General features: G+C 38.2%; 1 protein-coding gene across 3 annotated transcripts in view; it reads left to right on the top strand.

Moving 5' to 3' along the window:
* IFT74 (intraflagellar transport 74) overlaps nucleotides 1–25,414 on the top strand; it is a 103,573-nt gene that overhangs the window by 40,362 nt on the left and 37,797 nt on the right. For 2 of the 3 annotated variants that reach the window (XM_055294037.2, XM_055294038.2), the window contains exons 9-12: nucleotides 8,583–8,721; nucleotides 11,668–11,730; nucleotides 16,682–16,825; nucleotides 18,419–18,459. In XM_055294037.2, the coding sequence (XP_055150012.1) occupies nucleotides 8,583–8,721; nucleotides 11,668–11,730; nucleotides 16,682–16,825; nucleotides 18,419–18,459 (387 nt within the window). The remainder of the gene's footprint in view (nucleotides 1–8,582; nucleotides 8,722–11,667; nucleotides 11,731–16,681; nucleotides 16,826–18,418; nucleotides 18,460–25,414) is intronic. The other variant, XM_063609824.1, reaches the window with a different exon arrangement.

Genomic DNA, 25,414 nt, shown 5'->3' with positions numbered 1-25,414 from the left:
CATGAATGATTGAACTCAGTCAATAAAAAGCTATTATTGACTAAGCCACGTAACAGGATCACTTTTCTGTTGCTGCACCCTTTTTGTTTCCTCCAAACTAATTGTGCTGTTTTTTCATGTGCTTGGTTTTCTGTAGTTTTTCTTGTTATGACCAAACTCTCCCCTAGCATATCTGTCATTCATTTATGGATATTAAGTATTTAATCTGTTTATCAGCCTAAAAAGTCCCTCCCAGAGCCTGCTACCATGCTCTAATCTGGAGGAGCTGATTACTAGGCCTTCTGCACAACTGTTTACTTCCACCTTCATCAAAGAGTCTGCATTTTGCCTTTGTTACTGGGTACTTATTTTCTAGAACACCCTGTCTTGGTTTATTGCCTTTTTTCAATGGAGCTTCCTCAGTAGCTTCTAGAGAATGTGGATAGGAGGGAAAACTTTTTAGACTTGGAAAGATATTTTGGCTGGAGATAGAATTCTAGGTAGGAATAATTTTCCCTCAAAATGTTGATGGTATTACCCTACTGTCTTTGAGTTTCTAGTATTAGTGTTAAGAAGTATGATACCATGTCATTCTAATTATTATTTTTATTTTTTTATTTATTTATTTTTTTTTTTTTGAGACGGAGTCTTGCTCTGTCGCCCAGGCTGGAGTACAGTGGCACAATCTCGGCTGACTGCAAGCTCCGCCTCCCAGGTTCACACCATTCTCCTGCCTCAGCCTCTCCGAGTAGCTGGGACTGCAGGCGCCCGCCACCACGCCCAGCTAATTTTTTTTTTTCGTATTTTTAGTAGAGACAGGGTTTCACCGTGGTCTCGATCTCCTGGCCTCGTGATCCACCCACCTCGGCCTCCCAAAGTGCTAGGATTACAAGCGTGAGCCACCGCGCCCGGCCCAAAGCTTTTAAAATCAATACTGTATTCATTATTCTCTGTCTTTGTGAGAGTCTGTTTTCATTTATTTTGGGTTTTTTTGGTTTTGTTTGTTTGTTTGAGACGGGGTTTCACTCTGTCACCCAGGCTGGAGTGCAGTGGCACAATCTCACTTCACTGCAACCTCCACCTCCCGGGTTCAAGCAATTCTCCTGCCTCAGCCCCCCAAGTAGCTGGGACTACAGGTGCATGCCACCACACCCGGCTAATTTTTTTTTTGTATTTTTAGTAGAGACGGAGTTTCACCATGTTAGTTAGGATGATCTTGATCTCCTGACCTCGTGATCCACCCATCTCGGCCTCCCAAAGTGCTGGGATTACAGACATGAGCCACCACACCTGGCCTGTTTTCATTTATTAAACTGGGTATTTGGTCAGTCTTTTCAATCTAGAAGCTATGTCACTCAGTTTTGGGATATTTTCTGAATTATCTCATTGATGATACAATTTTCTTTATTTTTTAAGATAAATTTGCACTTTTTTTTTCTAGAATTTCTTCAATTAGATGTTGGACCTCCTGGAATGATTGTAAAACCTTTACTGTCCTACATTTTATCTCGGGGTGTTTTTTGCTTTCCTTTCTGGGAGACATCCTCAACTTTATCTTCACACTCTTCTATTAATTTTTTTTTGCCATCTTTTTTAATTCTAAGAGCTTTTTTGTTTCAAAATATTTTCTTTATTAGTATCCTGTTGCATGAATATATTATATTTTCTTGTTTATTGTTGTGCCTTTTGTTATGTTCCTTTTCTTTGAATAGCTTTTATATCCTTGGATTGTATTTTTCCAGTTATCTTTGGGCAGTGTGCTTTATATTGGAGGCCTTCTGCTTAGTCTGTTAATATTTTATTTAGGGTTTATGTGTGAGAATGGGAAACTAAAAAGCTGATAGGAAAATGCATTTGTGTGGGTCTCATTGTTTCTAGGCTTGGCCACAGAGTGTAACTGCTGGACTGTTTTCTTAGGGAATGTCATTATCTACAAAATGACTCTTCTGATTTACTGCCCAAAGAGATAATGGCCTGGTAGCCAGCATTCTGAGTGCTAAGTGATAAAAAAGCTGGATTTATATCAATATTTAGTATGGAAGCTATAACTTAATCTCAACAATGCCTTTGCACTCACTTGTGCCCATTGCCCAAATTCCCTTTGTTTTATTCTTGTGGCGTGGGGGATCCTCTAATCTACTTGTGTAGAGAAGGAACATTATCTGGCTAGGCAGAGACAGAGAGGAATTAGCCGCTCCTCTACTTTCAGAATACCTGCTGCTGCCAATTTCTGGGCTATTTAGAGTTTCTGTAGTGTAATTCAAGTGGCTCTCAGCTTTTCTCATTGCTGACTTGGGAAATTTTTGTTTTCCTAGTCAGTTTCCACTCAGCTATTAGGTTTCTGGTTTCTAGGTTTCATTGCTATTGACTCCTCTTCCATTCTGTTTGTCCTTTTGAGTTTATATCCCTTTTTACCTTTTATTTTCATGTTAATCAGGTTTTGAACACAATTTAAAGTTAGTGGGTGCATTTAAGGTGTCAGCTTTGCCTAGAAATTGACATTTATTGGACTATACTCTTCTTGCCAAATGGTTACTTTTTCACTTAGTTATTTTATTCATGACCTTGATGTTTCTTGTTCTTTATCTGTTTTCTTAAAGTCAACTTTAGAAACCCTTTTGCAAGCAAATTATCCATTTGAAAATATATAAATATATTCCGTCATCCTTAAAGGTGTTCAGAAATTTAGTCTTTTGAGCCTTCTTACAGCATTTGTTACAATTAGTTACTTATGATTTTTTTTAAGGAAAGTTTATTTCATTACAGGAGTTAATAGAAAGACTAATCAGAGTAGGCCGGGTTCAGTGGCTCACTCCTGTAATCCCAGCACTTTGGGAGGCCGAGGCGGGCAGATCACCTGAGGTCAGGACTTTGAGACCAGCCTGGCCAACATGACGAAACCCCATCTCTACTACAAATACAAAAATTAGCCGGGTACAGTGGCAGGCACCTGTAATCCCAGCTATTCAGGAGGCTGAGGCAGCAGAATTGTTTGAACCTGGGAGGCAGAAGTTGCAGTGAGCCGTGATCATGCCACTGCGCGCCAGACTGGGTAACAGAGTGAGACTGTGTCTCAGAAAAAAAAAAGAAAAGCTAATCAGAGCAGGCAAGAATCCATGCAGCATACTAAAGTCACTCGCCTCGTTAGCAATAAGGATTTTACTGCTATTTTAGTGCTAGTCTGTTCTAGTCAGCTTCCTCATTGCCTTCGATTTGTTGATCCATTTATGCACATTCCCCTTCTACCTTCTCTCTTTCCATAGTTAAATCAAATTTGTTAGAAAAAGCTACTCTGCCTCCTATATTTTATAAAATTTGGATGTAGATCATAATAGAATCCCTTTTAGAGCCAGAAGTGCATTTAAGCTATCACTTATTCAAGATGATGCCCATAGAAGAGGGATGCCGAAATCATTTACAAAAGGTAGTTTACTTATGTTTAATGATTTCTAGGAATAGGTGTTCAGCTCCTTCAATGGCTTGTTTCAGTATTTCTCAGTGATACAGTGAAATTCTTACTGATGTCTCTAGTAGGATGCAGAGGACTGAGGAGAGATGGGTAAGGGAAGTGCTATTTTTTTCCAGAAACAAATAGGATGGGGAGAGTGAAAGAAAGCAAATAGGCTACAAAAAAAATTAACTAGATTTAAGTTAAAAGTTGATATGAAATAGAAGCAGGTGAAAAAAGTAATGGAGGCAAGACAGGACTGTGAGCTTATGTGGAAATAGAGACGGAGTATGGTTTTATATTTATTATCTGTGTCTGCTATTTAATGCTAATAATTGTTTTCTAAAGTGCGCTAAAAGAAAAAAATCATAAGGATTAGAAAAGGATTTTTTTTCCTTTCCATTTGATAGATCTTAGAAGCAGTGTATACTTAGCTCAAGGTAGATTCTGTACAGGAAAGCATTCAACAAATCTAAAGCATCGTTAGGTCTGAAGCTGTGAAATACCTTGATTGATCCATACTATGCGTGAGAGTTTTCACATATTTATGTGCCTTTTGAGAGGAGAAAGATTGAAAGAGGGGGTGAATGTTGATTATCATGACACTGAATAAGTCCCCAGACAAAGCATTTGCTAGCATTATTGGGTGTCTTAAAAAAAAAATCAGATAGGCAGAATAGCTAGCCAAGTAGATTATGCAGAAATTATCCATGAGTCAGTTTAGCCTGTTTCAACAGTTGATTTAAAAGGAAGTCAGTCATTGTTGCTTTCTTTCTCCTTTTGGAATATTTTTTAGTATATGTGCTGCCGAAGCGAGCACTTGGAATATTTTTTAATTTGGATTTTTTTGAAATGATAGTTGAATTTCATATAGTGATTACTTAGGAGCTAATATAAAATAGAAAACTGGAATAGAAGATGGAATAACAGTTTCTTTTGTTATTTCACAAAATTACGTGCATTTTTACCTAGCATATGATCTACGTTACTGAAAAAAAAGGGCTTTACTTAAAGGAAATGGTAGATACTGAAAAAGAAGCATTGTTCTTAATAAAGTTTCAATAATGTTTCTTAAGTTATTTACTTTATATGATTATTATAAGCTATGAAATAAAGAGATGCTGTGATTATTTTGCTTTTGTTAAATAAAATCTAAATGTAGTTTTTCCATTAAGTATTTTAGATATTTATGCCAGAATTCAATGTATTTAGAGTACAATGTTAATAATACACCATTAACTTCGTTTCCTTATTTAACTATTGTGTAGATTTTTTTCAAATTTAAAGCCTTTTTGGAATGGAAAATTTCAAGGTAAAAAACCTAAGTAAGAAGAATAGTTATCACCCTGCTTCAATAATTATCAACTCATGGCCAGTCTTTTTTGTATCTTGCAAATTGGCTTTTAGATTAGTGTCACTTCAGAGTGCTCTGTGATTAACATATTTTAAAATAAAAAATCTTATAAATTTGATTGGCTAGATGAAACCTTTTTTCCCCCCCAAAAACAATTACTTAGTATTATATTCTAACTTTATTTAGGAAAGACCCTTTGGCCGTGTCCCAGGTATATAGTATTTTTGAGGTAGACCATGTGAAAATATAATCATATTTTCTTATTTTTCATCACTTCTTAAAGGCAAAGATGGTTGTACCGACTTAACAAACTTAAATATGATTTAAAAAAAATACAACAATAACCAAAGCTATAAATATATAGATCTTACCTTTTTTTCTTTTGTCTCTAAGACTTGTGTGCTAAAGGAAATTACTCTGTTTCTTCAACAGCATTAAAAAATGTATATCGTATGATTACATTTCACTGTGTTTTAACCTTTGTACCCAGTGAACAGGTGATTTGAAAAAAAAAAAAAGCTAGACTTCCTTAGCAAAAGATTGACTAGAAGAATAATTTCTTCAAGTCGTTTTTTCCTTTTTTAGAATAACAAGTAGGGCTGTTTGCCTAACCTTTGTGTTTCTTTCTTTTTTTTTTCTTTTTTTGTGACGAAGTCTCGCTCTGTCATCCAGGCTGAAGTGCAGTGGCATGATCTCGGCTCAATGCAACCTCCACCTCCTGGGTTCAAGCAGTTCTCCTCCCTGCCTCAGCCTCCTGAGTAGCTGGGATTACAGGCTCCTGGCACTGTACCTAGCTAATTTTTGTATTTTTAGTAGAGATGCGGTTTTGCCATGTTGGCCAGGCTGGTCTCAAACTCCTGACCTCAGGTGATCCCCCTGCCTCAGCCTCCCAAAGTGCTGGGATTACAAGTGTGAGCCACTACACCCAGCCTACCTTTGTGTTCCTTAATTACTCTTTGAAAATTTTATTAAAATATTAACAATTTTACTTATTGATTTAGAGTTTACAATATTGAAAATGCATGCTTTTGAAAGATATACTGTTGCTAAATTAATTTATGTTTGTCCTGATGGTATTTTGTGCTTAGAGGGATTCAAATTGAGGTCAGATGCAGAGTCTGACGCCTGTAATCCCAGCACTTTGAGAAGCTAAGATGAGAGAATAATTTGAACTCAGGAATTTGAGACCAGCCTGGCCAACTTAGCAAGACCTTGTCTCTACTCAGAATAAAAAGTAAAAACATGAGTAGGGCATGGTGTTGTGTGCCCTTAGTCCCAGTTACTTGGGTGGCTGAGGTGAGGGGATGGCTTGAGTTTGAGCATGCAGTGAGCCATGATTGTGCTACCACACTCTAGTCTGGGTGACAAGTGGTACCTGTCAAGAAAGAAAGACAGAAAGAGGGAGAGGGAAAGAGAGAGAGAGAGGAGAAGAGAGAGGAGGGGGAGGGGAAGAAGGAGGAGGAGGAAGGGAAGGAGGCAGGGAGGGAGGAAAAGGAAGGAAGGAAGGAAGGAAAGAAAGAAGGGAGAGAGAGAGAAAAGGAGTGAGGGAGGGATTCAAATTGTAAAGATATCACCAAGTTTTGTATTTTATTGAGTTTCAACGTTTTTGTTTACTTATTATTGTTTTTTGTTTTTTGTTTTTTTGAGATGGAGTCTCGCCGTGTCACCCAGGCTGGAGTGTAGTGGCGCAATCTCGGCTCACTGCAAGCTCTGCCTCCCGGGTTGACGCCATTCTCTTTCCTCAGCCTCCCAAGTAGCTGGGACTACAGGCGCCCACCATCATGCCCAGCTAATTTTTTTGTATTTTTAGTAGAGACGGGGTTTCACCGTGTTGGCAAGGATGATCTCGATCTCCTGACCTGGTGATCTGCCCACCTCGGCCTCCCAAAGTGCTAGGATTACAGGCGTGAGCCACCACACCCAGCCTGTTTACTTACTTTTATGACACCATCATCAGTGCTTTTACTGCCAAGTTATAACAGGAGCAAAGTACTTAAAGCATCAAAAAGACCTGACACCTGGACATCATATGGCCTTTAGAAAGTCAGTTACCTTTCTTATGCTGTAATTTCTCCTCTGTAAAATGGAAGACTTTATAACATTAGTTCTCATCTTCCTACATTGTAAGAAGAAACACTGTTGGTAGTCAGTAATCAAATTTAGAATGAATTCCTTCCAAAAGATTAATTCCACTGGGCTTCAGTATCCTTAATCTATGAAAATAGATATTTTCCTCTTTCAAATTCTGTGACCTCATATACCTATACAAATTGTAGCAGCAGGAAACACATTTGTTTTACTGTTGTAATTGAAGCTCCAAGTGAAGATACCACTTCTTCTCCAACAGTGAAACGGAAATAAATTGAAGTTCCAGGTTGTTTTATTATGTTCATCTTTTATTTGGTTATTTTGAGATTTTTTTTGGTAGGGAAATTTCTGAGTTCAGGTTGTTTATTCTAGTAGTAGGATATGAATGTGTAGAAGGTGTAGGGGATATGTGGATCCACAGGCTTAGCTGGTGATTGTGAAAACTATAGAAGTTGGTATCTATGAGTGAAAGAGAGTAAATAGTGATAGGTTAATCAGATTTTGAAACTCAAAATAGAAATTAATGATCTTGGGACTGAAAATGTATGTTCAATCCAGCTTTTTATAAAATGTAAATCTTGAAAGTATTTAGATTAGTGGCATCTTACCTATTCTTTTTTCGGAATTTTTCTCTACCCTATCAATAATTGACCTTGCCTAGGCAACAAGTGACATGTCATTGGTATTTCTTTTGATTACATGATAAAAATGGTTATTGCATCTAATTAATTTCACTATTACTACTTTTATAGGATTATATTTGTAATGTTTGTTGTTTTTAGAGAAATGAGCTTAATATTTTACAATGCTAAAAAATAGCAATAATTTGTGAAATAGCAGTGTTAACTAAAGCAGTAACTAAAAGAGAACTTAAGCAAAGCATATTATTAATCTAAAGCCATAACTAAAAAATCAAATTGCACTGTAGGCCTCTCTACTCGCTAGTTCTGTCAGAGCCACACTGGATGATTTACACAGGAAACTTCTATACAGTATTTAATTTAGTCAAAAAAATTTATGGCTAAAGGATGCTTTAAAACCACAATTCTAAAACTTGTTTGTCTTTTTTTTTTTGAGATGGAGTTTTCCTCTTTTGCCCAGGCTAGAGTGAAGTGGCATGATCTCAGCTCACTGCAACCTCTTCCCCACTGGGTTCAAGTGATTCTCCTGCCTCAGCCTCCCAAGTAGCTGGGATTACAGGTGCCCACCACCACGCCCCGCTAATTTTTGTACTTTTAGTAGAGATGGGTGTTTTGCCATGTTGGCCAGGCTGGTCTCGACCTCCAGACCTCAGGTGATCCACCTGCCTCAGCCTTCCAAAGTGCTGGGATTACAGACGTGAGCCACCGAGCCCAGCCTCTTATTTGTCTTTTGAAGGTATAACTTTAAAAAAGTATAAATGCATCCTCATATATATAAGTCATTAAGGATTTTTTGGTAATCTTTGTGATTTCTTAGTAAAATAAAATGGAGAGTAAGGAAATAGAGGAATTTAGGGATGGAGAAGAGAAAGATGTAAAATAAGTTTGTGCTAATGGGGCCAAATTTTATATAGGTCAAATAGCATTTTTTAGTACAAATATAAAGACTTTTCAGTCACACACTATGGTTGAATGTCTTTATCCTATTAAATTAGGATCGTGACTTGTATAAAATAATTGGATATTTTTTCCTCAATATAGTGTCAGGAATATTACGTACTTCTGATTTTAGGAAAGAAAAACAAATCAGAAGTGTAGAAGAAGAAATTGAACAGGAAAAACAAGCAGCAGATGACATTATCAAAAATATGTCTCTTGAAAACCAAGTCAAGTACGTAGAGATGAAAACCACAAATGAGAAACTGTTACAGGTAATACAAATTACTGCTGTGTGCCAAGCATGTATTATTCTTGCTACTAAACGTATAGTTTGAATATCAGCAGCATCAGCATCCCCTGAGAACTTGACTATACTTTAAGATCAGTTTTCATTTTAACAAGGTCACCATCTGATTCATACGGATATTCACATTTCAGAAGCGTTTGTTTAGAAAACTTCATTTTCATATGCTGTTTGATGACCTAGCTTTTACTCTTTTTATTTTTGGTTCACTTCTATTTATTCATTTTGCATTTCATAAAGACACGTGAAAATACTTGCATTTATGAAAATACTTGTCTATAAATATTTGCATTTATAAAAATACTTTTCTATGTTTGCATTTATAAAAATACTTGTCTATAAATTAAAAAGTCTATAAATACTTGCAGTTATAGACTTTTAATGCAAACATTAAAAGGCCTCTCAGGTGGAGGTTGCAGTAGTGAGCTGAGATTGCACCACTGCACTCCAGCCTGGGCAACAGAGCGAGACTCTGTCTCAAAAAAAAAAGGCCTCATAGACCAGATCCATATATATATTTACTTTCCTTTTCCTTCCTGCTTAATAAACAGCTAACCTTTTTACCTGTTAGCATTATGATTTGAATGGCTATTGTCCTGTAATTATATTGCCTAAATATCCTTTTTTTTTTTTTTTTTTCTGAGGTGGAGTCTCGCTCTGTCACCCAGGCTGGAGTGCAGTGGTGTGATCTCGGCTCACTGCAAGCTCCGCCTCCCGGGTTCACGCCATTCTCCTGCCTCAGCCTCTCTGAGTAGCTGGGACTACAGGCGCCTGCCACCATGCCCGGCTAATTGTTTTTTGTATTTTTAGTAGAGACGGGGTTTCACTGTGGTCTCGATCTCCTGACCTCGTGATCCGCCCGCCTCGGCCACCCAAAGTGCTGGGATTACAAGCGTGATCCACCGCTCCGGGCTTAAATATCCATTTTTAAAAATTAATTTTTTTATTGATACACAATTGTACATATTTATGGGGCACATGTGATATTTCCATGCATGTATGCAATGTATAATGATCAAATCAGGATAATTAGGGTATTCATCACCTCAAACATTTAGCATTTTTTTTGTGCTGGAAACATTTTTTTTTAGACGGAGTCTCGCTCTGTCGCCCAGGCTGGAGTGCAGTGGCCCATCTCGGCTCACTGCAAGCTCCGCCTCCCAGGTTCGTGCCATTCTTCTGTCTCAGCCTCCCAAGTAGTTGGGACTACAGGCGCCCACCACCACGCCCGGCTGATTTTTTGTATTTTTTTAGTAGAGACAGGGTTTCACCGTGTTAGCCAGGATGGTCTCGATCTCCTGACCTCGTGATCTGCCTGCCTCGGACTCCCTAAGTGCTGGGATTACAGGCATGAGCCACCGTGCCCGGCCTTATGCTGGAAACATTGTAAATCTCCTTTTCTGGCTATTTTGAAACATACAATTAATTATTGATAACTATAGCCACCCTACTGTTCTATCAAACATGAGAATTTATTCCTTCTCTCCCCCTCACCGCCCCATGCCCCCAACTGGGCACCACCTTCTCAGCCTCTGGTAACCATCATTCTACTACGCCCCACTTTTTTTTTTTGAGACGGAGTTTTCGCTCTGTCGCCCGGGCTGGAGTGCAGTGGCGCGATCTCGGCTCACTGGAAGCTCTGCCTCCCGGATTCATGCCATTCTCCTGCCTCAGCCTCCTGAGTAGCTGGGACCACAGGTGCCCGCCACCATGCCTGGCCAATTTTTTATGTGTTTTTAGTAGAGACAGGGTTTCACCTTGTTAGCCAGGTGATCCGCCCCCCTCGGCTCCCCAAAGTGCTGGTATTACAGGCGTGAGCCACTGCGCCCAGCCGAGATCCACTTTTTTAGGCTCCTACAGATAAGTGAGAACATGAAATTTTAAATAAGCAATTTAAGTCCCTGTTGAGGGGATATTGAAAATCCTCTCAGTACTCAGTCATGATGGTTCCCTTTCATGCCCAGATGGCCCTTAACTAAAGGTTAAGCAAAGAATTAGGCTCCATAAATGCCAATAATGATTATAGTTTTAGTTTCTTAGACATTCCTTTGCTGACAATTTAGTAACCTTTTTATTTTAGACAAGATTTCTAAGATACTGTGAAGCATTGAAGAAAGAGTATGGCCTGGCCAAGATGGTGAAACCCCGTCTCTACTAAAAACACAAAAATTAGCCAGGCATGGTGGCAGGCCCCTGTAATCCCAGCTACTCGGGAGGCTGAGGCAGGTACTTGGTTGAACTCGGGAGGTGGAGCTTGCAGTGAGACGAGATCATGCCACTGCACTCCAGCCTGGGCAACAGAGCGAGACTCTGTCTCAAAAAGAAAAAAGAAAGAGTATGATAGAAATGCCAAAATAGTACCAAAATATAGTTAATCTTGTATGGGATAATGAATGAGTAAACAGTTTAAGGATCTTATCCTAGGAGTGAACCATATTTATATTTACGTATACGTATATGTGTGTGTGCATGGGTTACGTGTGTGTGTACAGTCTAGAGAAATTAGGCAAAAGATATGAAAACTGTTAAAAATCAAAATTTTAAATAATAACCTTAAACAATGACATAATTTGAAAGCTTCTGATATTTGATGTCTCAGAACATAGTGATGATTCAGTGTGAAAAGGTCTAAGGTCTAGCTACTTTTGAGAAACTCATGAAGTTTTTTTTTTTTTTGGAGGCACACAGCAAGTTTTTAAGAATAATGAAAGAAGTTGGGAAAAATAGAAATAATGAAGTGTTAATAAATTCTAGTCAAAATGTAAGATGCCAGTGAAGATATTTAGAAAATTTACTTAGTCACTTTGAAATGTTGAGAAACAAAAATAATTTTTTTCCCAGCTCCCTCCCCCCACTACAACAAATTATTCTTAATGTAATTTGGATTTATGTTTGCTTTTATTTTTCCACTTAGGAATTAGATACACTTCAACAACAATTGGATTCACAGAACATGAAAAAAGAGAGCCTGGAAGCAGTTAAGTATAAAATCAAATAAGGGTTCTCATACTACTCAGCTAAAAAAGTTAATTCAGCCAACTATGTTAATATAACTAATTCAGCTACATATTGATCTGGCTGTTTACTAATACGTGTTTAATACTTTTTCTTCCTATTCTGGACCCACAAAGATCCTAGTGTGGTAAGAAATTAGATTCAGTTATTGAGTACTTACTATGTATAAAACAAATCATTCTGCCCTACCTAGGACATGCAAAATTGAATAGCAATGAAAAAAATTATTTTTTTAAAGACAGAGTCTTTCTCTGTCACTCAGGCTAGAGTGCAGTGACATGATCGTAGCTCACTGTAAATTCAAGCTCCTGGGCTCAAGCGATCCTCCCTCCTCAGGTTCCCAAGTAGCTAGGACTTCGGGCAGGAACCACCACACCTGGCTAATATTTTTTTACTTTTTGTAAAGACAGGGTCTCGTTATGGCTGGTGTACAGCTCCTGGCCTCAAGCAGTGCTCCTGCCTTGGCTTCCCAATATGCTGGGATTACAGGCATGAGGCATTGTGCTCAGCCTCTAATGGCAATTTAAAGACACATACACAAGAGATTGTAAAAACAAAGGAAGGGGAGACACATGAGTTCATCTCTTTAAGAATGTAAAAACTTACATTTTTTTATTCGTTTATTTAAAACATTTTATTTCACAAAACAAAATGTGCTTATGGTTTAAAAATAGTTGAACAAGATGAAAGTAAAAATGTCTGTTTTTTTGTTTGTTTGTTTTTTTGTTTTTGAGACAGAGTCTAGCTCTGTCTCCCAGGCTGGAGTGCAGTGGTGCCATCTCAGCTCACTGCAAGCTCTGCCTCCTGGGTTCACACCATTCTCCTGCCTCAGCCTCCAGAGTAGCTGGGACTACAGGCACCCGCCACCACACCCAGCTAATTTTTTTGTATTTTTAGTAGAGACGGGATTTCACCGTATTAGCCAGGATGGTCTCGATCTCCTGACGTCGTGATCCGCCCGCCTCAGCCTCCCAAAGTGCTGGGATTACAGGTGTGAGCCACTGCGCCCAGCCAAAATGTCTGTTTTGTGTCCTTCTTTCCAGGTAGAACTACTGGAAAGACATTTATCAAGTGCTTACTGTATGCTTTTTTGAGATGTAAACACATATCAGCATCATCTTCATGTAATCCCCACAAGAGTCCTAATCCATCTTGGTTTTACAGTTGTGGAAAACCTCAAGTGGGGTTCCTACTTGCTATGCTATCTGCAGCTTTCTTTTTTCACCCTAACATTGTATCTTCAGTGTCTATTTATATCAGTTCTTAGAGAACCTCCTCATTATTTTAAATTGCTACATTGTATTATGTTGTATAATTATAACACAGCCTTGTAAATGAACAGGTTGTTTATAGTTTTCCGGGATTATAAACAATACTCCTGTGAAAGCATACATTTTATGCAAAGTTATATCATAAGATTGAATTCTCAGAATGGGTCAAAAGGTATACAGTTTAAAAATGTTGTCAGATTGCCAAATTGCCTTCAAAAAGGTTGTTCCAACTTTTACTTCTAGATGTAATGTATGTGAATGCTTATTTCTCCTGCATTCACTGACAGCAAATATTATCTGACTTTTCCAATTTTAGCTAGTTTGATAGGTAAAAATTACTACCTTATTTGAATTTTCATTTATTTATGCATAAAGTTGAGTATCTGTTTATATCATTTTTGGCCAATGAATTTCTTTTTCTTTGAACTCCTTTTTCATATTTTTGGCATTTCAATATACTGTCTGTACCTTAAATCTTGCCTCCCTTTCCTGATTTCCTGTGGATTCAGGTAGATATCATGATGACAGTATTAGGAACTGTTGTAGATTGACAGATTGCTGACACCCTAGCTTGCAAAAGAAATGAGTATTTTGTAATTAATTCTTTTGAGAATTTGCTATTTAAAAAGTTATTTAATTAAAAATAGTGAGGTAGTTGGCCGGGCATGGTGGCTCACGCCTGTAATCCCAGCACTTTGGGAGGCCAAGGAAGGCAGATCACAAGGTCAGGAGATCGAGACCATCCTTGCTAACACAGTGAAAACCCGTATTTACTAAAAATACAAAAAATTAGCTGGGTGTGGTGGCAAGCACCTGTAGTCCCAGCTGCTGGGGAGGCTGAGGCAGGAGAATGGCATGAACCCGGGAGGCAGAGCTTGCAGTGAGCCAAGATCACACCACTGCACTCCAGCCTCAGCGACAGAGCAGGATTCTGTCTAAAAAAAAAAAAATAGGTAGTTTTCTGTGTCTGGTTGTCCATCTATAAATACACTTAATTTTTATTTCCTTGGATCTCTGGTGATGGAAATACACTTAAAGAAAGAAGGACCACATTTAGTATTAATACAACCAGCTTGCAGAATTCCTCACGGTTCTTTTTTGGAGTGGGTTTGAGAGAGTCAAGTCTTACTTTACTTGATGAATTTAGTTTCCATAGGAAAAAGCATAAGCTATAACCTTAGATTTACTTTTTGTACTGATGCCATTCTTCTCTGATGTCAGTACATTTATGCCTAAAATAAGAGTTTTAAAAACACACAATATGTGCAAATTAAGATAACATAAGTCACTAATTCTATTTAACTTTTGCCAGATTTCTTTCTTTTAAAAAAAAAAAAAATTTTTTTTGAGACAGAGTCTTGCTCTGTTGCCCAGGCTAGAGTGCAGTGGCACAATCTTGGCTCACTGCAACCTCTGCCTTCTGAGTTCAAGCAGTTCTTCTGCCTCAGCCTCCCGAGTAGTGGGATTACAAGCGTGCATCACCATGCCCGGCTAATTTTTGTATTTTTAGTAGAGACAGGGTTTCACCATGTTGGCCAGGCTGGTCTTGAACTCCTGACCTCGTCATCTGCCTGCCTTGGCCTCCCAAAGTGCTGAGATTACAGGCGTGAGCTATTGCGCCCAGCCCAGATTTCTTTTATTTATTTATTTAGGACTTGTTCTTCAAGAAAATATCTGTCAGATAGTGGTCAGTCAACTAGTATTTATTGAATACTTTATGTTCACTACTGTACAACGTATTAGGTCATGCTTATTCAGTTCACAAGAGTGGAAAAAATCAGGCGAAGGATTAACAGGAGCTTAAGTCTTCCAGAACAGTTTTATCAAGATGAAATTCAAACAAATCTATAGGATTGTTAGGCAAAAAGGAGAAGATACTATGAAAAAGGATAGCGTAAAATATCTGCATTTCTTCTATATGTCTTTTTAGCATGGCTTTTTTTTTTTTATCTTATCTGATGCCTAATCTGTTACTTGAACTGTTTATATAATCCATTGCTTATGGACTTTGAAAAATTATCTTGTCTACTTGTTCCTTTTTTGGAGGTTCCTTCTTTCATACTTTTAGAAGAGAAGAGGTTGGCCAGGCATGGTGGCTCACACCTGTAATCCCAGCACTTTGGGAGGCCGAGATGGGCGGATCACGAGGTCAGGAGTTTTGAGACCAGCCTGGCCAACATGATGAAACCCCATCTCTACTAAAAATACAAAAATTAGCTGGGCGTGGTGGCGGGCGCCTATAATCCCAGCTACTTGGGAGGCTGAGGCAGGAGAATTGCTTGAACCCGGGAGGCGGAGCTTGCAGTGAGCCGAGATCGCACCACTGCACTTCAGCCTGGGTGAAAGAGCGAAATTCCGTCTCGAAAAAGAAAAAAAAATGAGGTCTTCCCTCTTAAGAATTTTGTTTTGTTCATGCTGTAGGTCTGGTTTCAAATGTCACTGTTGACTCTTATGTTTTTGTTAACTTTGAAAAGTTATTTACATGTCAGATCCTTAGTTTTCTCATCTGTAAAATAGAGATGATAGTACTATCTTGTAGAGTATCACTTTGGATAGTAGAGATAGCATATAAATAACATGTAGTATAGTGCCTGGCACAGAACAGATGCTCAGTAAACAAGAGTTTCAAATATCATTTTAATCATCACCACCACCATTCCTACTTTTTTTTTGTTATCTAATAACATTTTTGTCACATCTTTATTTTTTTCTTTGTGAAAGGTGGGATAGTGGTGAGTACACAGTAACTGTTATTTCATGTGTTAATTTCCTAGTGCTGCTGTAATAGAATATCACAAACTGGGTGGCTTAAAACAAACAAACAAATTTTCTCACAGTTCCAGAGCCTGGAAGTCTGAAATCAAGGTGTCAGCAGAGCCATGCTTCCTCTGAGACTCTAGAAAGAATCTTGCTCTGCTTCTTCCTAGCTTCTAGTGGTATCCATTAGCTCTTGATGTTGCTTGACTTGCAGCTGCCATCACTCCAGTCTTTGCCTGAGTCAAAACATGGTATTCTCCCTCTGTGTCTCTGTTGTGTCTGTACTCTTCTTATAAAGGGCACCATCATATTGGATTAGGGCCCACCCCTAATGACCTTATCTTAACTTGACTAAATATGCAAAGAGCCTATTTCCAAATAAAGGTCAAATTGACAGGTTTATGATGTTAAGACTCCAGCTTACCTTTTTGAGCAGACACAATTCAACCCACAAAACTGTGGAAAAATATATGTTATGACCTATTTAGGGAAAAATATCTTCTCTCCAAAGATCACTTCTATGAACTTTGAATCAGACATTGTGTTTAAAGTTGTACATATGTTTTGACATTGTCTTTATCCTCCCATTGGTAGAGTTGTCCTATATTTATTCAGGTCTTATATGTAGAAAATAAAATAAACTAAGGCTATCAACTTCTTGTGAATCTTAGACTGAAAATAGCTTATTAAAATATACAGGATTAATTTTATTCTTCCAATTTAGGAATGTGCTTTGTAGCATTATTGAGTACTAATGATATTTGCTGTCTGTATTTAAAGACACTGGTAGTTTAAATTTACCCCCATTCTTATAAACTGAAACCTATTTTAGAATAATTATTGATAAAATACTAATTAAAACTTTCCCTTCTTATTTTCCTTTAGGAAATAGCTCACTCCCAGGTGAAACAGGAGGCGGTATTGCTGCATGAAAAACTTTATGAGTTGGAGTCCCATCGAGATCAAATGATTGCAGAAGACAAAAGCATAGGATCTCCAATGGAAGAGAGAGAGAAATTACTTAAGCAGGTGAGCAAAACAAACATACTTATTTTAAGATGTCCGGTTTTGGTACATGTATTGATTTGTTTTATTTAAGGGATATTAATGCAAGTAGTAAAGCTAGTAAGTGTATTGTCTAAAAATAGTTTATGTGAAGAAATGAGTTTTTAATCTAGGTTTTCTTCCTATTATTATTATTATGATTATTATTATTACTGATGTAGGATCTTGCTGTGTAACCCAAGCTGGAGCACAGTGGTGCAATCATAGCTCACTGTAGCCCTGAGCTGCTGGGCTCAACTGTTCCTCCACCTCAGCCTCCCGAGTAGCTGGGACTGCAGGCATGTGCCAACGCACCAATTTTTTATTTTTATTTTTTGTAGAGATAGGGTTTTACTGTGTTGCCTGGGCTGGTCTCCAGCTCCTGGCCTCAAGCAATCCTCCCATTTCAGCCTCTCCAAGTGTTGGGACTATAGGCATCCAGCCTAGATTTTCTTAATCAAGTATTTCATACTAACTTAGGTGAAGCTAACTTTTCCTTATTAGGAGTACTTGAAACTCTTCTTTATTGGTCATTAAATATTTATGTAATCTTTTTGAAGATATGTTTCATTATTGTTTTGGGCCTTGTATTTAGAAAATGGAGTATCCCAAGGCTAATGACTTTTTGTGGTTGTTATTATCAGTGCCTCCATGAAGAGAATGGAATTAAAATGTCCTGTGAAATTATCGTATGTCCTAAAGTCATGACACATGTAACATGTACTTAGTAGCTTTCTTACTACCCCAAGGGTGGATTTAGTTTAGCTCCAAATTATAATTAGCATGTTGTTTATCCTGATACATCCTAACTATAAGGGCCTTAGGAGAACTTCATATGCATTTGGGCACAGCTCCAGTCAGGGACTCCTTTGCCCTTAGACTTAGATCAAGCCCAGTGCATTTAGAAGAAATGTGGGTATCAATTCAGGGACTATTTAAATATTAGAATCGTTCCAGAAAGGTATTAAATCTAGAACCTGTGTAGTTCCTTGGAAAGAAATCATTGAAGGATGGGGAGGAGTGATCTTGAGGTACGCTTACCACATAAAATATAGAATGGCTACTTAAATTTGAATTTCAGATAAGCAATAAATAATCTTTCAGATATATAGGTATATGGAAAAATTATTCATTGCTTGTGAATGATACAGATATTCCAGATATTACATGGTACATAAATCCTCTCAAAGATATTCACTATTTATCTGAAATTCAAATTTAACTGGGCTTGCTCAATCTAGCAACCCTACCTTGTGGGAAACTGAGGGGAATCTCAGAAATCCTAGATGTTTATATCAACTTATCCAGGCCTGAAGATGTGCTAACCTCATGGTGCCTGGAGGGTAGCTGTGAGTATATCAGTTACTACCCTTACTTTGAGGAAAAAGGATGGAATCTGTGAATGGTTCCTTGGTGCTGTTCCCTTTAACTTCAAAGGTTGAAATCTAAAAAATAGATTTCAAGAAAGAGACTAGATTTGACACTTTAGTACAGTGTACTTTAGAAGGAAATTATCTTTAAGAGAGCCTTACAATGAGTTATTTTTTTAAATACTACTTTCTTTTTATGCCTTTGTAGATTAAAGACGATACTCAGGAAATAGCCAGCATGGAAAGACAGTAAGTATCTTTATAGTAGGGACATTTTACATCCATTTCTCACTTTAAAAATTACATTCTAAAGGTACAGGAGTGGCTTTCATTCTTTAAATTTTACTTATAGCTTTAAATATTTCTTTGAGTGTTTAAGAGCCATTGCATAGTATAATTGTTTTTTATAAGTATCTTTATTAAGATATACTTTATACCATATAATAGACATATTTAATGTAAACAATTTAAAACTTTTTAGTATATTCACAGAAGTGTGCAGCCATCACCTAAATCACCTTTATTTTTCAATTTTTATTTATTTTTATCTTTTTGAGACCAGGTCTCACTCTGCTGCCCAGACTGGAGTGCAAGTGGCATGATCATAGCTCACTGTAACCTCAAACTCCTGGGCTCAAACCTCCCAAGTAGCCAGGACTACAGGCACACACCACCATATCTGGCTAATTTATTTTTATTTTTAGTAGAGTTGAGATCTTGCTATGTGGCCCAGGCTAGTCTCCAGCTCCTGGCCTCAAGTGATCCTCCCATCTTAGCTTCCCAAAGAGCTGGGATTACAGCTGTGAGCCAGTATGCCATGCCCCCAGTCAATTTTAGAACTATTCAGTCAGCCCAATAAAACCCTCCACCCTTTAACCATCACCTCCCTTATCCCTCTCCCAGCTCTAGCCATGCCTATTCTGGACATTTCATATATATGGAATCATTCAATATGTGCTTCTGTGTGGCAGGATGCTTTCACAGTGAGCCTTGCTTTCTCGGAGATCAGCTGACTTGGTATTTGGCTTTATTTCTGGGTTCTCTGTTCTGTTCCAAGGCTCATAGGTGAGCCTTGAAAACTAAGACAAATGGAATATTATTTGGAAATAAAAATTAATAAAATACTAAGCATATATTAGTTTTTATTAATACATGCTTAGTATTTTATTAATTTTTATTTCCAAATAGTATTCCATTGTATGGATATACCATATTTTATTCATTTATCAATTAATGGATGTATGGGCTGTTACCATTTTTTTATTATTATGAATCATGCTCCTATGAACATCCATGTACAAGTTTTTGTGTGGACATATGTTTTCACTTCTTTTGTATATATACAAAAGAATATATATATGGAATTGCTGACTCATGACTATGTTTAACTTTTTGAAGAACTGCCAGACTGTTTTCCAAAACAGCTTTACCATTTTACATTTCATTTATTTGTATTTGAATACATTTATTTGAAATTTGTAAAACAATCATTTTACCACCAGTCACCAGAAAGCATACCAATTGTTTTAATTTAAATTTTTTTTTTTTTTTTTTTTTTTTTTTTTTTTTTTTTTTTTTTCTGAGACAGAGTCCCGGTTTGTCACCCAGGCTGGAATGCAGTGGTGCAATCTTGGCTCACTGCAACCTCCACATCCTGGGTTCAAGGGATTCTCATGCCTCACCCTCCTGAGTAGCTGGGACTACAGGCACACGGCATCATACCCGGCTAAGATTGTTTTAATTTTAATCAACTAAATTGTAAATTAATAAGTAGTCAACAATGACGAAATTGCCTTTTAATGTCTCTCATATTCTATTGTAATGTTTTTGTCGCTGATTACAGCTTATGAAATTAAATTTTGGAATCACAGTCTCCAATATGAGCTGAATTGCAGCCTGTGTTACTAAGTCTTTTGCAATACTGGCTAAGGTACTAAGAAACTAATTTTTTTTTCTGTTATTTGTAACTGTAAGCAAATTTCTATATTATTATGGCTAAGAGAAGATTTTTTTTCTTTTAGGAACATTTTAAGCAGCTTTATTTTATCTTTTTTCTTTTTTTTTTTTTCCTTATTTTTTTGAGACAGAGTCTCCCTCGTCGCCCAGGCTGGGGTGCAGCGGCCCAATCTTGGCTCACTGCAAGCTCCGCCTCCCAGGTTCATGCCATTCTCCTGCCTCAGCCTCCCTAGTAGCTGGGACTGCAGGCACCTGCCACCGCGCCCAGCTAATTTTTTGTATTTTTAGTAGAGATGGGGTTTCACCGTGTTAGCCAGGATGGTCTCGATCTCCTGACCTCGTGATCTGCCTGCCTTGGCCTCCCAAAGTGCTGGGATTACAGGCGTGACCCACCGCGCCTGGCCTATCTTTTTTATTTCAATAGTTTTTGGGGAACAGGTGGTATTTGGTTACATGGATAATTTCTATTGTGGTGATTTCTGAGATTTTGATGCATCCATCACCCAAGCAGTGTCCACTCTACCCACTGTATAGTGTTTTATCCCTCACCTACCTCTCACTCTTCCCACCAAGTCCCCAAAGTCCATCGTATCATTCTTATGCTTTTGCGTCCTCATAGCTTAGCTCCCGCTTATAGATGAGAACATACAATGTTTGGTTTTCCATTCCTGAGTTTCTTCACTTAGAATAACTGTCTCCAACTCCGTCTAGGTTGCTGTGAATGCCATTATTTTGTTCCTTTTTATGGCTGAGTAGTATAAACATATATATATATATATATATATATGTATATGTATAAATATATATGTATGTATATGTATAAATATATACGCACACACACATATACATACCACATTTTCTTTATTCACTTTTTGATTGTTGGCCTTTTGGCTGTTGCCATATTTTTCCAGTTGCAAATTGTGCTGCTGTCAACATGCGTGTGCAAGTGTCTTTTCATATAATGACTTCTATTTCCTTTGGATAGATACCTAGTAGTGGGATTGCTAGATCAAATGTAGATCTACTTTTATTTCTTTAAGGAATCTCCATACTGTTTTCCATAGTGGTTGTACTACTTTATACTTCCACAAGCAGTGTAAAAGTGTTCCCTTTTCACCACATCCACACCAACATCTATTTTTAAAAATTTTTAAATTATAGCCATTCTTGCAGGAGTAAGGTGGTATTGCATTGTGGTGTTGATTTGCAGTTCCCTGATAATTAATGATGTTGAGCATTTTTTCATATGATTGTTGACCATTTGTATATCTTCTTTTGAGAGTTGTCTATTCATGTCCTTAGCCCACTTTTCACTTTTTTATGGGATTTTTTTTCTTGCTGATTTGTTTGAACTTGTTGTAGATTATATTAGCCCTTTGTCAGATGCACAGTTGAGGAAAGTTTTCTCCAACTCTGTAGGTTGTCTATTAACTCTGCTGATTCTTTTGTGGTGCAGAAGTTTTTAAGTCCCATCTATTTATCTTTGTTTTTGTTGCATTTGCTTTTACATTCTTTCAGTTCATGAAGTCTTTGCCTATACCGATGTCTAGAAGAGTTTTTCTGATGTTATCTTCTAGAATTTTTATGGGTTTAGGTCTTAGATTTAAGTCTCCGATTCACCTTGAGTTGATTTTTGTATGATGAGAGATGAGGATCCAGTTTCATTCTCCTACTTGTGGCTTGCCAGTTATCTCAGCACCATTTGTTGAATAGGGTGTCTTTTCCCCACCTTATGTTTTTGTTTGCTTTTTCGAAGATCAGCTGACTGTCAGTATTTGGTTTTATTTCTGGGTTCTCTGTTCTGTGCCATTGGTCCATGTACATGTTTTTATGCCAATACAATACTGTTTTGGTGACCTCATAGTCCTTATAGTATAGTTTGAAGTTGGGTAATGTGATGTCTCCAGATTTGTTCTTTTTGCTTAGTCTTACTTTGGCCATGCAGGCTCGCTTTCGGTTCCATATGAATTTTGGATTGTTTTTTTCTAGTTCTGTAAAGAATGATGATGGTGAAATGGGAATTGCATTGAACTTGTAGATTGCTTTTGGCAGTGTGGTCATTTTCATAATATTGATTCTAGCCATCCACGAGCATGGAATATGTTTCCATTTGTTTTTTTCATCTGTGATTTCTTTCAGAAGTGTTTTGTAGTTTTCCTTGTAGAGGTCTTTCACCTTTTGGGTTAGGCATATTCCTAAATATTGTATTATACTGTATTTTGTTTTATTTTATTTTATTTTCACAGCTGTTGTGAAAGGAGTTGAGTTCTTGATTTCTTTTTTTTTTTTTTTTTCGAGACAGAGTCTTGCTCCGTCGCCCAGGCTGGTGTGTAGTGGCACAATCTTGGCTCACTGCAACCTCCGCCTCCCGGGTTCAAGCAATTCTCCTGCCTCAGCCTCCCTAGTAGCTGGTACTAAAGGCACATGCCACCACGCCCGGCTACTTTTTTGTATTTTTAGTAGAGACGGGGTTTCACTGTGTTAGCCAGGATGGTCTCGACCTCCTGACCTTGTGATCTGCCTACCTCAGCCTCCCAAAGTGCTGGGATTACAGGCATGAGCCACCGTGCCCGACCGAGTTCTTGATTTCTTTGTCAGCTTGGTTGCTGTTGGTATATAGCGGTGCTACTGATTTGTGTACATTGATTTTGTGTCCTGAAACTTTACTGAATTTAATTATAAGATCTAGGAGTTCTCTGGATGAGTCTTCAGGGTTTCCTAGTAATATGATCATATCATCAGCAGACAGCGACAGTTTGACTTCCTCTTTACTGATATAGATGCCGTTTATTCATTTCTTTTTTCTGATTACTCTATCTAGGACTTCTAGTGCTGTGTTGAATAGAAGTGGTGAGAGTGGGCATCCTTGTCTTGTTCCAGTTCTCAGGGGGAATGCTTTCAACTTTTCTCTGTTCAGTGTAATGTTGGCTGTGGGTTTGTCATAGATAGCTTTTATAACCTTAAGATATGTCTCTTCTATGCTGATTTTGCTGAGGGTTTTAATCATAAAAGGATGCTGGATTTTGTCAAATGCTTTTTCTGCATCTATTGAGATGATCATATGAGTTTTGTTTTTAATTCTGTTTATGTGGTGTATCACGTTTATTGACTTGTGTATGTTCACGCATCCCTGCATCTCTGCTATAAAACCCACTTGTTCATGGAGGATCTTTTTGATATGCTGCTGGATTTGGTTGGCTAATTTTTTTTTTTGAGGATTTTTGCCTCTAAATTCATCAGGGATATTGGTCCATAGTTTTCTTTTTTTTGTTATGTTCATTCCTGGTTTTGATATTAGGGTGATACTGGCTTCATAGAATGATTTAAGGAAGATTCCCTCTTTATCTTTTGGAATAGTTTCAGTAAGATCAGCAGCAGAGGCTGCCATATCCCCCTTGGAACATAACTTCTTTGGCCTGAAACCACCCCCTCCATCACCCACATTGGCCACAGCCAGCCCTATCCAAGAGGAGTCTGAGCTGAGACACGCCTAACCCTGCCCCCACCTGATGGTCTTTCTCTATCCGCCTCGTAGCCAAAGACAAAAGACATAAACTTGTGGCAGGCCTTTGGCCCCACCAATCACCTGAGAAACCCAAATATTTATTCAGGTGACCTTAGGGCAAGCTTGTATCCCCCCATACTACTGCAGCTGATGCCCTCTTGAAAGTGCCACCTCCTAGCTGGAGGCCAACCAACACAAACCATTACAGCAATTCATAACAGAACAATCCTGCTCCAAGGGAAGAAGAAAACAACAGCTAATTCCACTGCCTGTAACATCCACACTAACCAGAGGCCCTGAGTCTGTTCACATGACAGCTTCACTGCCAGCACAACCAGCATTCAAGAAAACCAGTGCACTAAACAAAACTACAACCAAGAACTCTCACGGAATCCACTTCACTCTTCAGCTACCTCCACCAGAGCAGGTGCTGGTATCTACAGCTGAGACCCTAAAGACAGATCACTTCCCAGGACTCTTTGCAGACCCTCCCAAGTACAAGCCTGGAGCCCGGTAGCTCTGGTGGGTGGCTAGACCCAGAACAGCAATAACAATCACCGCAGTCTGGCTCTCAGGAAGCCCCATCTCTAGGGAAAGGGAGAGAGCACCACATCAAGGGATCACCTCATGGGACAAACGAATCTGAACAGCAGTCCTTGAGTCTCAGATCTTTCTTCTGTCATAGTCTACCCAAATGAGAAGGAACCAGTAAAACAATTCTGGTAATATGAGAAAACAAGGTTCTGTAACATCTCCAGAAGATCACACTAGTACCAGCAATGGATCCAAACCAAGAAGAAATCTCTGAATTGACAGAAAAAGAATTCAGAAGATCAATTATTAAGTTACTCAAGGAGCCAGCAGAGAAAGGTGAAAACCAACTTAAAGAAATTTAAAATACAGGATATGAATGAAAAAAATCTCCAGAGAAATATGTAGCATAAATAAAAACAGTCACAACTTCTGGAAATGAAAGACACACTTTGAGAAATGCAAAATACACTGGAAAGTTTCAATAATAGAATCAAACAAGCAGAAGAAAGAACTTCAGAGCTCTAAGACAAGGCTGTCAGAATAACCCAATCCAACAAAGACCAAAAAAGAATTAAAAAAACAAAAAAGCACAAAGGCTCCAAAAAGTTTGAGATTCTGTTAAATGGCCAAACCTAAGAAAAATGGGTGTTCCTGAGGAAGAAGACAAATCTGTAAGTTTGGAAAATGTATTTGAGGGAATAATCAAGGAAAACTTCCCTGGCCTTGCTAGAGATGTAGACATCCAAATATAAGAATGTCATGGCTGAGCACGGTGGCTCACACCTGTAATCCCAGCACTTTGGGAGGCCGAGGTGGGCGGAACATGAGGTCAGGAGTTCAAAACCAGCCTGGCCAATAAGGTAAAACCCTGTCTCTACTAAAAATACAAAAATCCACTGGGCATGGCGGCACACACCTGTAGTCCCAGCTACTTGGTAGGCTAAGGCAGAAAAATCACTTGAACCTGGGAGGTGGAGGTTGCAGTGAGCTAAGATCATGCCACTGCATTCCATTCTGGGTGACACAGCGAGACTCCATCTCCAAAAAAAAAAAAAAAAAAAAAAGAAAAGAAAGAATGTCAAAGATTATGCCTGGGAAATGCATCACAAAAAGATAATCACTTAGGCATAGTCGTAAGATTATCTAAAGTCAAAACAGAGGAAAGAATCTTAAGAGCTATGAGGCAAAAGCATCAGGTAACCTATAAGG

The sequence above is a fragment of the Symphalangus syndactylus genome, chromosome 9 (assembly GCF_028878055.3).
Source record: "Symphalangus syndactylus isolate Jambi chromosome 9, NHGRI_mSymSyn1-v2.1_pri, whole genome shotgun sequence".
NCBI lineage: Eukaryota > Metazoa > Chordata > Mammalia > Primates > Hylobatidae > Symphalangus > Symphalangus syndactylus.
This window is presented reverse-complemented; position numbering and strand designations above follow the sequence as displayed.